The sequence below is a fragment of the Brassica napus genome, chromosome A1 (assembly GCF_020379485.1).
Source record: "Brassica napus cultivar Da-Ae chromosome A1, Da-Ae, whole genome shotgun sequence".
Classification (NCBI taxonomy): domain Eukaryota; kingdom Viridiplantae; phylum Streptophyta; class Magnoliopsida; order Brassicales; family Brassicaceae; genus Brassica; species Brassica napus.
The window spans coordinates 30687819-30704075 of NC_063434.1; the positions used below are offsets into that span (position 1 = coordinate 30687819).

Here is a 16257-nt window from a genome sequence, read left to right on the forward strand (position 1 = left end):
AGATTATAGGCTTTCAGTATATAAAGTACTAGTGTTACTCCCGTGCTAAAGCACGGATCAAATTTGTATTTTAAATTTAAAAAATGTGTGGTCTCTTTTATATAGAGCAATTTATATAAAATGTTAACTTTCTGTAACATTCACCCTCTGTAACGTGAATATACTTTATCTTCTTTAAATTATATTATTAATTGCAATAATTTATATATAGGGGGTTAAAATCAGATATTTTTACTTTCTAGTGTTTCCAAGTACTCTATATTTTTCTCATTACCATTTTTTGTTGTGGCTGTTAATTTTCATCCAATCCAAAAGTTTTGAAATTTTTATCTGCTTCTTTTTCCCAAACATTATCAAAATCATCACTCATATACAATTTCCTATGAATATAGAGAAAAACTGAATGGATTAGTAAAAATCGACAATATGTTTATAATAGAATAAAAGTGCTTATTATTACCTCATGTTTTGACGTAAATTGCTCAATAATATTCAAGATGCTTACTGAATTCTTTCTTTACATTTTCTTATTTGTTAGCAATGTCTTCTCTAGCTTCAAATTTTGTCGATGATTCTTGAAATCCTTTAAGAAGCAAGCATAATAACAATTTCTTGTCAATTGCTTTCAAATACGTTTTCTGCTTTGGTAGCAAATAGATAAAAAAAAAATTCCTAAAGATAAGTCACAAAGCAGATATGAAAATCAGTTTATAGATAAAAGAAGTAGAAAAATAATTTGTCACCTTCATTACTGATAAACGGTGAGAAACTGGCGTTCCTGTTAATTAAAGGATTTCAAAAATCATCGTGAGAATGTAACAACTGTCACAAAAAGATGTTAGAAGCAATAGAAAAGTACAGTAGTAATTCAATCATTTCTAAAAAGATTATTTCAGAAAAGATAAGCAGAAAAACCGTGAGAATATAGACAAAAAGGAATATCAATAAGAAGATTGAGAAGTTCTTGTCTATTTTGGTCGTCTAAAAAGTTGCAGAGCCACCATATGTGAACCTATGAGAACATAAAGAAAAAGGAAGACCAATCTGGTGGAGTTTGAGAATAACTTAGCCGATTGCTATATTTATTTTTTGACATCAGAGATTGCTGTTTATACAGAGAAAAAAACAGTTTGATAATGAAGAAGAAAATTGAAACGTGGGATGAAAATCCCGAAAGAATTGAAATTTAAGTAGTTAGAGTTGCAGAAAAATAGGGAATGAAATAAAATAATTTAATCCACTAATTTTTGTTAACCAATGCCATGTGTCAGAATTTTAGTGGTGAGGTGACTTGTGCTTTAGTATATAAGGGATTTACCAAAAACTCAATATTTTCGAAGGAATTTCAAAAAATATGACAATATTGTTTTAATGCATATTTGCATCCGGCACTAACATATGATGATGTTCAAAGAGGTTTGGAGCCTTTGTTGTCTCCATTTTTCAAGAAAATAGTTATTTTATAGTAGTTATTTCATCGATTTAAGGAGTATTATGAAGTTTTTCTAAATTAATTGATAAAAAATTATAACGATTCCCATTTACCATGAAAAAGAGCTTAAAATACATTAATACAAATGTAGAATGTGGTTAGAAATTTTAAAACAACACTAAAGATTATAGGTTTTTAGTATATAAAGTATTTACCAAAAACTCAATATTTTCGAAGAGGGTTAACACATAGATTTTGAGAAAATTTCAAAAAATATGACAATATTGTTTTAATGCATAGTTGCATCATGCACTAACATATGATGATGTTCAAAGAGTTTTGGAGCCTTTGTTGTCTCCGTTTTTCAATAAAATAGTTATTTCATAGTGGTTATTCCATCGATTTAAAGAGTATTATAAAGTTTTACTAAATTAATTGATAAACAAATTATAATGATTCTCATATACCATGAAAAAGGGCTTAAAATAAATTAATACAAATGTATAATGTGGTTATAAATTTTAAAACAACACTAAAGATTATAGGCTTCAATATATAAAGTATTTACCAAAAACTCAATATTTTCGAAGGAGTTAACACATGGATTTTCAGAAAATTTCAAAAAATATGACAATATTGTTTAAATGCATAGTTGCATCCTGCATTAACATATGATGATGTTCAACGAGGTTTGGAGCCTTTGTTGTCTCCATTTTTCAAGAAAATAATTTTTTATAGTAGTTATTTCATCGATTTCGGGAGTATTATGAAGTTTTATTAAATTAATTGATAAACAAATTATAACGATTCTCATATACCATGAAAAAGAGCTTAAAATACATAAATACAAATGTAGAATGTGGTTAGAAATTTTAAAACAAAACTAAAGATTATAGGCTTCAATATATAAAGTATTTACCAAAAACCTAATATTTTCGAAAGGGTTAACATATGGATTTTGAGAAAATTTTAAAAAATTTGACAATATTGTTTTAATAATAGTTGTATCATGCACTAACATATGAATGATGTTCAAAGAGGTTTGGAGCCTTTATAGTCCCTGTATATTGCAGAGAATTTTTGAAATATTTGAACAAATAAATTAGTACTACATGTAACAAATGGATTAATATATATGAATAACATAAGCCTAAAGCTAATTGATAAAAAAAGGATGGGTCCGAGAAACCTCCCCTAACATGATCCTTTCATCCCTTGCTTTCTCTTTCTCTTTATATGAGGGGTTGATGATGAGATCCCCAAGGAACTCCAAACTCCTTTGTTATTGATCTCTAAATCTTTAAAAAACAAAAGCATTCATCATCATAACATAAGTTCACGATCCAATACAAAGCATATATGTGATCAATCCTCTTGGTGGAGTTCGTTTGTATATACATGTATTTATTTGATCCAACTGCAGACGCAGCTGCAGGATTTAGTTTGGAGATGGCCTTCCCTCAACATGCTTTTATGTTCCAACAACGTCATGAAGACAATAGCCATGATCAACTCCCTTCTTGTCCTCCTCCTCATCTCTTCAATGGTACTACTATCTATATATATATGTCCCTACATATATAGAATATAGTCGTATTTAACGTATTTGTTGTCTTGTTGGAGGAAACTACATGATGAACAGATCTATGTCGTTAATGAACGTGCAAGAGGATCATCATCAATCAGTTGATCATGAGGAGAATTTATCAGACGATGGGGCACATATGATGCTTGGGGAGAAGAAGAAGAGGCTACAATTAGAGCAAGTTAAGGTATTAGAGAAGAGCTTTGAGCTAGGGAATAAGCTGGAGCCAGAGAGGAAGATACAATGAGCTAAAGCATTGGGGATGCAACCGAGGCAGATAGCGATCTGGTTCCAAAACAGGAGAGCTAGGTGGAAGACTAGACAACTCGAGAGAGACTATGATTCACTCAAGAAACAGTTTGAGTCCCTTAAATCCGACAATGATTCTCTTCTTGCCCACAACAAGAAACTTCTTGCTGAGGTATAATATATATATATATATATATATATCTGTCTCTAGAAAAAATTAATCGAACTTTTGGCTTAATTTTTGGTTGGGTCATTTAGTTTTACTTTACCGTATTAATAAAGTAAAATGAATCTCATAAATTATAATTATTTTTTTTTGTTTGAAAAAAATTAGAATGAAAATTTGTTAAGAAAGTCTTTAAAAATCGTTTTGGATTCAGTATTTCAGCATATATTTTGGGTTTTAGGATATAAAAATAATACCTCATTTTTTACTTGGATTGGGTCATGAATTTATCAAGTTTATATATGCGTTTATATTATAGTAGGATTAGTCTCATTTAATACGAAGAGCAAATTAGCTCAATATACTAAAAGAAGTGGGATACCATAGAATGTGGGAAAAATGGTAATGATGGAGGGAAGCAAATTAGGGGGAAATAGAGTATGAAGTGCAAATAGAGTAAATGTTGTGTGTAGGGAATACAAATTCTCTAATATGAAATGCAATAAATTATTCTTAGGATTTTAATGATCCAACACTATGAGATGTTTGTCAAAAGACAGTGGGTGTTTTGTTTTTAAGTAAATTGTTCTTGATCAGTGTATACATTTAAGAGCAAATTAGCTCAAATACTGAAAAGAATGGGATATCATTGAATTGGGAGAAAATGGTAGTGATGGGGGAAAAAAAATTGAAGGGAAATAGGGTATGGAGTGCAAATAAGGGGGAAGTTGTGTGTAGAAAGTACAAATACTCTACATTTAATTAGTGCATTCCCATATACGACTATCAAGCCATTGCATGTGGAGAACGCGCCAACCATAAGAGAAAAATACAATATATTTAACAATACTATTTTTGGGTTTTCAAATGATTCTGCTAAAATGCGATAGTTACTACATCTCTAAATATAACTTGTGGAAATTTCTAAATTCTATAGGCTTACTGAAATTGAAAATTCTGATACAAGAACGGTTATTTTAAGTATATTTGTAGTCAATTTTCCAAATATTTTGTTGTTACTTCAAAAAATATTGAAATAGATATTATTTAAATGTCATTTAGAAATGTAACCATGACTCATGAATCCAAAAAAACGTATTCGGTCTTCATGTCACAAATAGTGTTTGAATTTCTAAAACTTAACATTTGATATGTGTATGATGGTTAAAGGTAATGTCATTAAAGAACAATGATTGTAATGAAGGAAGCATAATAAAGAGAGAAGCAGAAGCTTCATGGAGCAATAATGGAAGCATTGAGAATAGCTCAGACATAAATCTAGAGATACCCAGAGAGACCACTACAACACATGTGAGCACGATCAAAGACCTTTTCCCTTCATCGATTCGGGCATCTACACATCATCGTCAGAATCATGAAATGGTTCAAGAAGAGAGCCTTTGTAACATGTTTAATGGCATTGAGGAAACTACGACGGATGGTTACTGGGCATGGTCTGATCCAAACCACATCAACCACCGCCAATTCAATTGATTAATGATTTTATAGCTCGAATGGATCACCACCATCATGGCATTATCATCACCACCATCGTCAGCATCATGAGATGAGACACTTCATCTCTTATTTGCATTTGACTTTTTGAAATTATATATTATTACTCTTTTAAATTTAAATTGTGATTTATTTGGTTTCTTTGGATTTGTAGAGCATTGGTGTATAGTGGGAAAAATTGTTGTTTAATCGAATAAATTTAATCTTTACTTTTATGAGCAAGTTATATATATATATGGATCATGAGTTTACAAGCTAATCGTAAGATCATCTTATACTTCTTTGCTAGTGACTGAAAAATTGGACAAAAAGAGAAGCATAGCATTGCCATTTAGCAAAAAGTTAATATGAACACACGCTAATGTACAGTCTAACCTTCTATGACTCTGATCCCAACCTTACCAAGATTTATAAATTACGTTTCTTTCATTTCCAACATTTTCCAAAACTAGTCTCTTTTTTTGAAACACTTTCCAAAAATAGTCTAAATGTGTATTTTTGTGTGTGGTATATAGAAAATTTACTTTCTTTTATCCGATCAAAATTCTCCCTCTAACCAGTTGGGTGGGACTAGAAACCATGACCTCGTCAAATTTTATTATAATAAAATGGAAATGCCACAAAACACGAATCAAGATCCATAATACGAAAACCAAAATCAGAATGAGGAAGAAAAAGATATTGTGATGTAAGTCTATTATTCCTTGCATTATAGGTGTATCTGCGTCTTGAGATCCTAATTGCCATGGGTCTGCTGCATCGGAAGGAGAAATTGTGAGGAACGTTGCAAAAAAGAAAGTGTTGCCTTCCATGCCAAGCCAGTACAATATATGCCAAAATATTACTGAAAACACACATGCATCTAATTCGTTATGGACGAATACCATGCGTCACATACAGTCTACTGTCTACATACATACTTGATACCTGCTTTAATAGATGTGCCAAATATTCAGGTTTAAGCACATAACGTAATCTAATCACCTCTGCCTATAAGTGAATGTACTATATTGTAATTTTAGTGTAATATATAACACGAAATGCATATTCTTCTGTCATTGATGAATATCTCCGATATTCTTCCTGGTAGCCATTCAGCAAGTGTTGCTAGTTGAGCGATTAGCTATATATGTATATATGTAAGTGCTATGTTTCTTAATAACCAGTTGAAAATGTTGATATATATATATATATATATATATATATATCTTTCTTACCAGATTAGGACCCTTATTGTTAATTTTATAAAGTTATAACATTATATCATATGTGTTAATATATTTGTACATACATGTATGAACTGTGTAGTTGTTGGAATCTAGATATACCATATTGGCATGTGGAATACCCGGCTTCTCAAGTATTCGATGGATATGGAGTGCACGTGGTTATATATGTTGATGGATGAATCATCTCATAAACTAGTTTTGTGTTAAAAGCAAAAAAAATATTCTGCAACTATTACAATATTGGGTTGATAACAAATTAACAAAACATTAGCGCAAAAATATATTACAATATTACTAGCAATACTTTCATTTAATAGTGTTACAGTTGATTTAATATTAAATTTATGTGCAATTAAATAAATATATACAATGGGCAAATTATTAGTTCCTCTCATTCGTAAAGCCAAACTTCATGGGGCCAATATGAAACCTCCTTATAACGTTCATGAAACCCTAGTTCATGTTTCAATATCTCCCTCTGTTTAATCCCAAATCCTTCAAAATGCTCTGGATTATGGATCCATATCTCTTTTTCTTTGGTGTCCGCTTAATCCTTCTGTTGAATTTCTTAAGCTTTTTCTCATAAGGTTTTAGACTCTTACCCTTTTTGTGAGCTTCTCCGAGCTCATCCAACACCGTCTCAGATTTGGTTAACTCATTCACCTGGGTTTCCAAGCTCTTAAGGTTGGCTTTCTTTTCTTTCAAGTCCTCTGCGATCAAGTCCTTGGCTTCATCCAGGTCCTTTTCAATTACTTTCTCCTCTTTATCTCTTTCTTTTTCTTTTTCTTTGTCTTTTTCTTTGTCATTGTCTTTGTCTTTGTCGTTTTCAAGAACTTTTTCGTCTTTATCTCTTTCCTTGTCTTTGTCTTTGACTTTGTCTTTGTCATTTTCAAGTACTTTTTCGTCTTTATTTCTTTCTTTGTCTTTGTCGTTTTCAGTTACTTTTTCTTCTTTATCTTTTTGTTCGTCTTTATCTGTTGAACGTTGAGCCTCAGAGACATGTAGAAAGACAATAAGAGCGACAACGAGAAGCACAATGGAGATCTTTGCCATGTTTTATTATTACTTTTCCCTCAACTTAATTTGAAACAGATCGAACTTTAATTTGTTAAAAGGGAGATATTAAATAAGAGGATTGAGTTCGTGTGTTCATTTCTTAAATCATTTGCAGTTTTATCTATGCGTAAAAATAGTAACCTTGTTTTGATGGTCAACGAATTGTGTTGACTTCTCCGGTCATCCATTTATTTCGCAAATGTTTTTGGTAGTCATCATCTTACTCAAAAACTTCAAATTTCGAACCTTCAATTATGGAAATTCAAAAGAATATTCTTATCTCTTCTATATATAATATACTAGATATGGGTCTGTGCGCGTTGCACGAATTTTGTTTGGTGTTATAATTTTGTGAAATATATAAAAAATGAGAAACGTTTTTACTAGAGTTTTATGACCTTTAGCATATATTTTTATGAAACTTAATTTAGGAATAAAAAAATTGTTTTCCCACATAAATTCTGATTAGTATTTATAATTTAATAATCATGGTGCATATGTGAGTTATTAACAACCTTGTACCTAGGTTTAGACAAAATACTCAGACCAAAGATCTAAACCAAACTTAATCTGGAAAAATAAAAGAATTAATAACAACGATATACACTCCTCATATAATGTTTGTATTAAATTGCTATGTTATTTTTCTTGTTCAAACATATTTAATGTTTAAATTCTTTTAATTTTCTAGTTTAGATATTGCTTAGATTATGCAGCCATAAAAGTATATGCGTATGATCTTCTTAATTACTCTTTCTTGATCTGCTCAGGGATCAGCCAAACAATATCAAGGAATCGTTGACTGGCTCCAATATATATATATTATATTTTTTAGATTATAACTAAAATACAATTTCATCAAGACCAATTAAATTATACCTCTTATATTATTTAGGTAAGGTATTTAGAAATTTTAAATACAACTTAATATTTTTGAATCACATTTAAATTTAATTGTTTAATAATTTAATAAGGTAAATTATAATGATAAGTTGGGCATTCATGAGTTTTTAAATTACAACTTAATATTTTTGAATCGTTTAATACTTTAATAAGGTAATTTAATATTTTTGAATCACATTTAAATTTAACTATTTAATAATTTGTGATTGTCGAAAACATGATTATATGTTTACTTTAAGAGGTCTTGTTTAGTAATATATTCTTTTTAGTAAATCACACACATTTTTTCTCTTTTTTTCCATTATTTGTATCTTATGTAAAGTTACGCAATTCCACAAATTAACTTTTTCTAAAAAACATGTTTTAGCATAACACTCTATAAATTAAAATGATATTTAAGTGCTTTTTTCCTTCCAAGTATCGTCACTGAATACACATGGAGATGTAATGTCAAGCTTATGATCTTTGAATGTGAATATTTATTAGACTCGATCACTTCACAAGTAATAAGATCCTTCGAAATTTTATTTGTTACATTGTCTTATCACGTGATGAGTGATAAAATTATCTATATTGACTGATTCATTTTTCAACTTAAAATCTTCGACATTAAATGTATATATATGACCTTAACAATGGTATTGTAACTGTTTGTAAAATTTAGAAATTTTCAAAACTCCACCGTAAATATTTGTCAATGCTTTATAAGAATATATGAAATCTCATTCACCATGTTAACTACAACTTAAAATTTGATAGTTAAAAAATAATAGTAATTTATATATTAATTCAATTTTTAAATGTTTAAGATAATTAAAAATTTCAAAATAATTACAAATACAAAGTGTTTGTTGTTAACTACAACAACTATAAACATATAATTAAACAATTTCATTTAATATTAGCAGTTTAATAAAATGGAGTGTTTAATTTATAGTTTATTGGTCCTTATATAATAATCCCATCAGCGATCAAATCAAATATATAAACACAAATATAAAAAATTCATCACTTATGAATTGCTAAACTTAGATTTTAATAAATTGTGTGATATCAAAAACTCTAACCATCTACTTTCTAAAATATTGTTTGCAGTGATTATTGAAATAAATGGATCCTTTCATCTAATTTTTTATCATGAGTATTTCTGAAGATATAAATCAGTATATATAAAAATAAAATTTGAATAAATTACTGACTTTACTTATGACAAATGCAAAAATTTAAAAACACACAATTATGGGGATGATTGGTTGGGTTGTAACTGTAGAAAATTTACTTTAGCTTTAAAATTTTCTACAGCCAAAAAAATGAGGTTTTAGAAAATAAGATGTTTACAACTATTTTTTGTGTGTTTTTGTTGTAGCTTTAATTTTTTGGTTGTATCTTTAAAAACCAAAATAAAGTATGATTGGTAGTATTTAAGGTTGTAGATGAAAGTTAAAGCTAAAGTCACTTCCTACGGCCCAACCAATCACCCCCATAGTTAGGTAGTAGAAATTAAAAAAAATTAAAAAAAAAACACAATTTTCACTGAACTTAACTTGCGAAAAATTGGTTGATTAAGTAGTAGAAGTTATTTTTGTAAATTGATGTGGTTCATCGATAATATTTTATAAATATATATCTCAAACTTCGTATCCACAATCTTGCGTAAGTTTTAACCTAAAAGAAAACTGACATAAGTATTGAAATTTCGCATAGAAACATATTCTGATATCATAAGTAGTAATATTTCATTTAATCATGTTAATTACATTATGATGCAACTAGTATACTATGGGGGAAATTATTATATCTCCTCTCACTTGTAAAGCTAAACTCAATGAACAAGTTCAAACCTTCTTTGAATAGTAATCAAACCCTAATTATTATCTTTTGTCATTCCCTCCCTCCGTTTAGCCCAAAATCCTTCAAGATCTTTTGGATTACGGATGCAGCTTTCTTTTTTTTCCCAAGTACCTCCTTGACTTTTACCAGCCTGCTGAATTTTTTGAGTTTCTTTCCGTAAGGCGCTTCATCCGTATCCTTTTTGTAATCATTTCCAAGTTGTTTCAGCGTCTGTTCAGATTTGCTCAACGTTGTCACCTCATATTTCAAACCTTGAGTGCTCGTTTTCTTGGCCTTCAAGCCTTCCTCGATCATGGCCTCGGCATTGTGCAAGTCTTTTTCAAGTCCTTTATCGAAATTTCCAATGCGGTGAGCTTCATAAGCCTGGAGAGAGGAGAAAAGGACAACGACCAAAAGCAATAAGGAGATCTTTGCCATGACTATAGAGCTCAATTTTCCCTTAACAATCAGTTTGAAATCAGATTCCAAATAATTTGTTAAAGGAAAAGAGGCGAGAAGAGATGTGAGTTCTTGTCTTTGATTTTTAGGTTACTTTATACTATTACCCGTGACTAATAATAGTATGTACATATAACCTTAAACTGAAGGTCAACGTATTGTATTCACCCGGAGACTCATCTTTATTTGGTTATCCACAAAATTCTCATATTTCTTTTTTACTAAAATCATTTCGTCAACTTTTTATATTTATAGCATTTACTAATAGAAGTATCGAACATCAAAATATCAAGCATTACCTTCTACTTCTTCTTTTTTTGATCAAACATTACCTTCTACTTTTAGACAACATTTTTCGTGTAAAGGCAACCACCCACAGAAGTTTCAGTCCTCTCATATATATGACCAAATAAGATTTGCCTTAAACCAATTTGAAACAATACAATATGGCAAAGAAATCTATCATACTTATTGTGACCCTAGTCATCGCATTGGGATGCAACATCGAAGAGGCTGCAGCGAGAGACGTAAAGCTAGTGAAACTCCGCGATGTAAACCCCGAAACATTGACAACATTAAAAGGAGAAGAAGAAAAAGAACTCATAAACGACAAACTTACAAAAGAGATTGAGAATGCAAAGAAATTGCTGGGAGAGTTGAAAACATTGAAGAAGGAATCAAAAGATGATATGAAAGAGGAGTTGAGTTCTTTAATGAAATCTGAATCGCTACTTAACGAAATGTCGGATACTCTGAGGAACGGAACGTGCAACGCAAACAAAGCTACCATATTTGTTGAGAAAGAATCATTTTTCTACAGATCATGGAAGGAGAATGCATATCATTCTGTGGTTCCAGAGAAGGAGAAAGAGTTTATGTCTACGATTAAACGCATTATTAAGCTGTTGAAGAAAACTTAGTGTAAATTTATGATATTATCAATGGTTTGGTGCGTAACAATATTTCCTAATTAGTAGTTTATTACACTGTTTTTTCTGTAAGCGTATCCAAGTTGTGTTTGGTCGGCAATACTGAAAGTAAGACGTTTTGGCGAACTAATTTTATCATCCGTTGTCGTCATGGTCAAACAAATGGGCCACACAAAATATATCATCAAAAAATAATTAACTCTTACGACGTTTGCATTACACACTGAAAATACTATAAAGTTACAACCTCTTTTTTTCCTCGTTCGAAAAACTTGGCTTAGACGAAGAAGAAGAAGTCGTGAACAAAGTGAATGGAAGTTCTGACGACGGTAGGTTTAACGTTGATAACATTCCTGGATTCGCCATATTTGACATCAATAAGCTGCTGAAATACCCTTCACATCCTTTATTTTTGTTGTTAGAATCTGCAGCAGCCTGTTGTTTAGTAATCGGCAAGCTATTTAAGGTACGAGCGGATTGCTGATCTCCATTCCCTGATCCGACCATAGTTGATATGGCTTGTGCTATCACTGAGTGGAAACTTGGGTCAGAAGCAAGAGCCTTCGTTAGGGTTTCGGTCAAAGAAGGGTTTTGCGGTAGGTTTTTTCCAATATTTAGAAATGATGGCCGTCCGATGTGTACCTTATTATCTGTAACAGGACTGCAAGAAGCGTATCCACTACCCCATATCGTGGGAATGTTGATGGTTGAAGTTGAATCGGAGGAAGAAGAAGAAGCAGAGAAATTAAGGCTTGTGGAAGGGAACCTTTGGAGTGAAGAAAATGTGTTGAAGTTCAAAGAATATGGTGATGAAGATGGTTTTGGCATAGGAATAGTGAGATCTAGAGTGACTGTAGGGTGTAATGGCGAGAGAACGGTTGGTTTGTTTATGAATCTTGAATTGTTGTCATAAAGTTTGAAGTTCATACCGTTCTTGATCATCTCGGTGTCTAACCCTGATGTGGAGGAACCAGAGAGGAGCATGGAGGCGGCAGCTGCGGTGGTGGAAGCCATGGCGGTGGCTGTGAGTGGAAGAGGGTGGTTGTGTGTTCCTTCATAAGTTGTGATTAGAATTGACATGTCATCCACGCATCTTTGTACCTAATTAAGAATAAAAATGTTACAAAAAATTAGACACCGGAAACTATATATAATGTATGGTTTATAGTATATGTCTCGGTAGATATAGATAGATACCTGTCTTCGAACAGGACAACCAGGTGCAACCGTGCAGCGGTAATATGCTCTTGGACAAGGGTTTCCTTTCGCAACCTTTTGTCCGTATTTTCTCCACTGACAACCATCATTCATCTTATAACACAAACATACGATATTATTTCATCAATATATATATAAGATGACAAATTTTTTGAAATAATCAGCATGATAGATTATATGAATATATATATAAAAAAAAACTCACCGTGAGAGTGTCACATCTTGCTCTAACACAAACTCTAGCTCTTTTGGCAAGATTTTGCTGACTATTATCATCAGCGCCGCCACTAGGAGAACTTCTCTTCCCGGTGACTTTATTCATGGCTGGAGCTTCTTCTGATGAGCTATATTCTAGGCTTGAAATGGCACGATTTTCCTTTGCTAATCCAACGGCTGGTCCTAAAGTCAAACCCGCATTTGTCAATTCCTCTTCTTCCTTTTTAACATTTTACCAAAAAAATTCCTCTTCTTCCTTGGCTCCTAAGCATATTAATTTTGTCTTCTCTTCTTTATTGGCAATGCTATTAGATGGAGAATTTGAGCTTCTTCTCCCAAGAGAAAGCGAAACAAATTCACGTTCTTGATCAGAAGAACTTAAAAACTCTGCGTTGAGATGATCATTCTTGTTATCCGGAACTGGTTTGGCTGAAGATTTTTGCTGAACTTTGTTCAAATATCTGAGTCTAAGAGACTTGTAATCACTCTCAATATGTTCTAGCATTACTTTAAGTTTCTCATTCTCCTCCTTCATTTCACGCATCTCAACATTTGCAGATTCAAGTTCATGACTCACCTGAAATATCATCATACATGTTTTAATATTATTAATAAATCATTATCTTCTCTATATTAAAACAATATTTATTAAGAAAAATAATTTATTGTATTTTCTCTATATATTGAGCTATAATCATGGATGAATTCAGATATGCAAGCAATGAATAAATATGTATGACATTAAAGTAACGGACTAATATTTAACTTCATCGTGTAACAAAACTGAAACTAATTTAATCGATTTGGTAGAAACCTTTTCCGCACTTTCACGTCCATATATATATGATGAAATCTCCTAGATCAAAACACATGCTAATCATGTAAGCTGAAGTAAATCAGACGCATAAAATGATTATAAGGAGGTTTCCCACTTAAACTAACGTATATATAGATATAACATCTGAGGTTTCGTTATTACCTTTCTACTTTCTTGGATGCCTCCATCAGATCCTGCAACTTCATCTTTTACAATAGAATCTGAAGTAGGTAGTTTCTTAAGAACCTCCATTTAGAAATCAGAAATATAAGAAGATCTTCAATTCGTCCTCTTCTTCTTGTCTGAAAAAAATAAAAAATTCTTCTTCTTCTTTTGTTTGTTTGTTTGTCCTCTTTCTTCACAACCTCTTACTATATATATAGCCTTCAGAATAGATCGATGTGTACTTTCTTCGAGGAAGACTCATATCGTCAACACTTCAACTTGTTCATTTTATAATGATTTCAACCATGAGTTAAGGACGACCTTTTCGATCTCCGGATTTATATGCTTTCACATCCGAGTCATTTGTTTTAAAATATCCCTATTAATCTAACCAAAATATAAATTCTTGGCCTCGTTGATGATAATAATACAATACCTAGTCTACTATAATTATTTTTTCAATTGGAACATTCTCTCTCTCTAAATACATGCGTGTGCTCCCATGTATATGAATGGCCATATTAGCAATTTAGCTTTACACATTAAGGGTGGATTTCATATTCTTTTGAAAGGGTGAATTTCATATGGATACGTGAGTGTAAGTGTTTCATTTTAGTTAGCTAGCATCTTATTATGTTTCTTGTTTTGGTCTAAGTAAACTATCGTGTATCTATGTGGTTTCTTTCTTTACCAAAAGGATATAACATATTGATAAGTTAACATATGGATATAGTCATCTTGTCTTTGATAACTAAAATTTGATAACATATTTAGTAGCTTCCCATAATCAAACACCAAACCCATTTAGGAATTAGAAGCAAAAAAAAAGTTTTAATTTTAGTTTTCTCACAATGTCCAAGAAAACTCAACAATCGCTTAATAACATTTCATGGAAAAAAACTAATGATTTCGTATGTAGTTTTATATTTTGCCACGTTATCGTATACTAGATTACAAGAATATAAATAAACATACTAGTCTTATCTAGACTAGAAAAAGTCCTCGGTCATCGATACGAATTACTTTAGAATATCACAAAAATATTTACGCCTCTTATGATCACATAACCTCTCCTACAAAAGACAAAAATTATACGAATGGAAACAACCAGGCGAGGCGGAATTGCAGTGACATGCCATATAAAAATGGGAAAAAGGAAAACAAATGACAGCGAAAAAATCGGAATAGTCGATTCAACAAATAAAAAGAAAAAGAAAGAGAAAATTCAATGGTTCAATAATAGTAGTTGACTTTTGCTAGACAATGAGTGAATCAGTGAATGGAAGGGTCAACTAGCATGTCTTCACGAACTTTCAACATTTTTAGAAACATGTATTAGTAGGTATGTTCGTGTATTGTGTGATTAAACATGCATTATCAAATATGCAAATAATATTTATTTTTAATAAACTATAGCGATGAAGGTTTCGCAAGTCTGCCAGCCTTCATTGCGAAGTATTCAATAAGTTATTGATCATCAACTTGCTAATAGATTTTCTACTGACCTATAAAGGTCAATGGTGTCGATTTAGACATTGACATTAAACAATGACATAAAGACTTTTTAAGCTTAAGGCCAGCTTGAGATTCTCTGTATATAATAATATTGGTTAATTAATGGTCAACACGCCTTATGAAAAATCAATATAAGTGCTTACTAGGTGTTTTCCTGCACAATGTGCAGTAATAAATTTTTTAAAAGTTAAATTAATTTAAAATAAAATGTATTAATATTATATATTGTATTCTTTTTAACTAATATTAATATAAAGTTGATTATTTAATAATAAAATTAAGAAAAAATGATTTAAAGTGCATTTAATAATATATATGTAAAATATTTAAAATTCGAATCTTAGATAATTTTTTATCTATTTATTTTGGTTAAATGTATTAAATCAACTTGTATAAAATTACTAAGAAATCATATAAAATTGTATAGTTATTTAAAAATTATAACTAAACAATAATTATAAAATTTGTAGATATCTAAAAGAAACTAATGAAATTACGATTAACAATTTATTTATTTTTAAAAAAAATGTAGAAAATTTTGAAAATATTAGTAATAAAAATTGTATAATTATAAAAATACAATTAAATAATATTTCAAAATTTATAATGCATATTTCAATATATTTATTTTAATGATGATTTATGAGTTATTATCATATTTTAAGAAGTTTACCAAAAATATAAATCAACATTAAATGTAATGTATTAGTTATTATCATATTTTATAAAGTTTACCAAAAATATATATCAGTAATAAATGTGATTGTCCATGTCATATTAACTATAAGCCATGTCATCAATCTTTTTAGCTATGTCATTATTATTTTTTGTAAAAATAATTGTAGAGATGACACGTAGCAAAATCACTTATCAAATATAGTCTAAGGGATAGAAGACATGTACCATTATGTCAAAAATGAAGATAGGATGTTTTTTTGTGCTACCAGTTCATTAGATAGGATGTATAACTTAT

The 16257-nt window shown here is 30.5% G+C and overlaps 3 protein-coding genes, 1 long non-coding RNA gene and 2 pseudogenes across 4 annotated transcripts; 2 read left to right on the forward strand and 4 right to left on the reverse strand.

The window, feature by feature from the left end:
- Window positions 1–313: 313 nt before the first annotated feature.
- On the reverse strand, window positions 314–1204 carry LOC125606950. Its single transcript, XR_007338195.1, has 3 exons — window positions 744–1204; window positions 461–583; window positions 314–380 (listed from the first exon to the last, which is right to left on the reverse strand). It is a non-coding gene; the product is annotated as an uncharacterized LOC125606950 (long non-coding RNA).
- A 1626-nt stretch (window positions 1205–2830) lies between these two features.
- LOC106433420 lies at window positions 2831–4940 on the forward strand (annotated as a pseudogene).
- A 1458-nt stretch (window positions 4941–6398) lies between these two features.
- On the reverse strand, window positions 6399–7325 carry LOC125606952 (splicing regulatory glutamine/lysine-rich protein 1-like). The gene has a single exon (XM_048776172.1). It carries the CDS (start codon window positions 7227–7229, stop codon window positions 6642–6644), a length of 588 nt encoding a protein of 195 aa, XP_048632129.1. The 5' UTR covers window positions 7230–7325; the 3' UTR covers window positions 6399–6641.
- Window positions 7326–9854: 2529 nt separating this feature from the next.
- Window positions 9855–10496, reverse strand: LOC125606953. Its single transcript, XM_048776179.1, has one exon. It carries the CDS (start codon window positions 10401–10403, stop codon window positions 10017–10019), a length of 387 nt encoding a protein of 128 aa, XP_048632136.1. The 5' UTR covers window positions 10404–10496; the 3' UTR covers window positions 9855–10016.
- Window positions 10497–10786: 290 nt separating this feature from the next.
- Window positions 10787–11475, forward strand: LOC106433412. Its single transcript, XM_013874239.3, has one exon. It carries the CDS (start codon window positions 10871–10873, stop codon window positions 11342–11344), a length of 474 nt encoding a protein of 157 aa, XP_013729693.2. The 5' UTR covers window positions 10787–10870; the 3' UTR covers window positions 11345–11475.
- Window positions 11476–11532: 57 nt separating this feature from the next.
- Window positions 11533–14098, reverse strand: LOC125606954 (annotated as a pseudogene).
- Window positions 14099–16257: the final 2159 nt, after the last annotated feature.

Coding starts and splice junctions, on each gene's coding strand:
- LOC106433412 (XM_013874239.3), top strand. CDS start 10,871: ATGGCAAAGAAATCTATCATACTTATTGTGACCCTAGTCATCGCATTG.
- LOC125606952 (XM_048776172.1), bottom strand. CDS start 7,229: ATGGCAAAGATCTCCATTGTGCTTCTCGTTGTCGCTCTTATTGTCTTT.
- LOC125606953 (XM_048776179.1), bottom strand. CDS start 10,403: ATGGCAAAGATCTCCTTATTGCTTTTGGTCGTTGTCCTTTTCTCCTCT.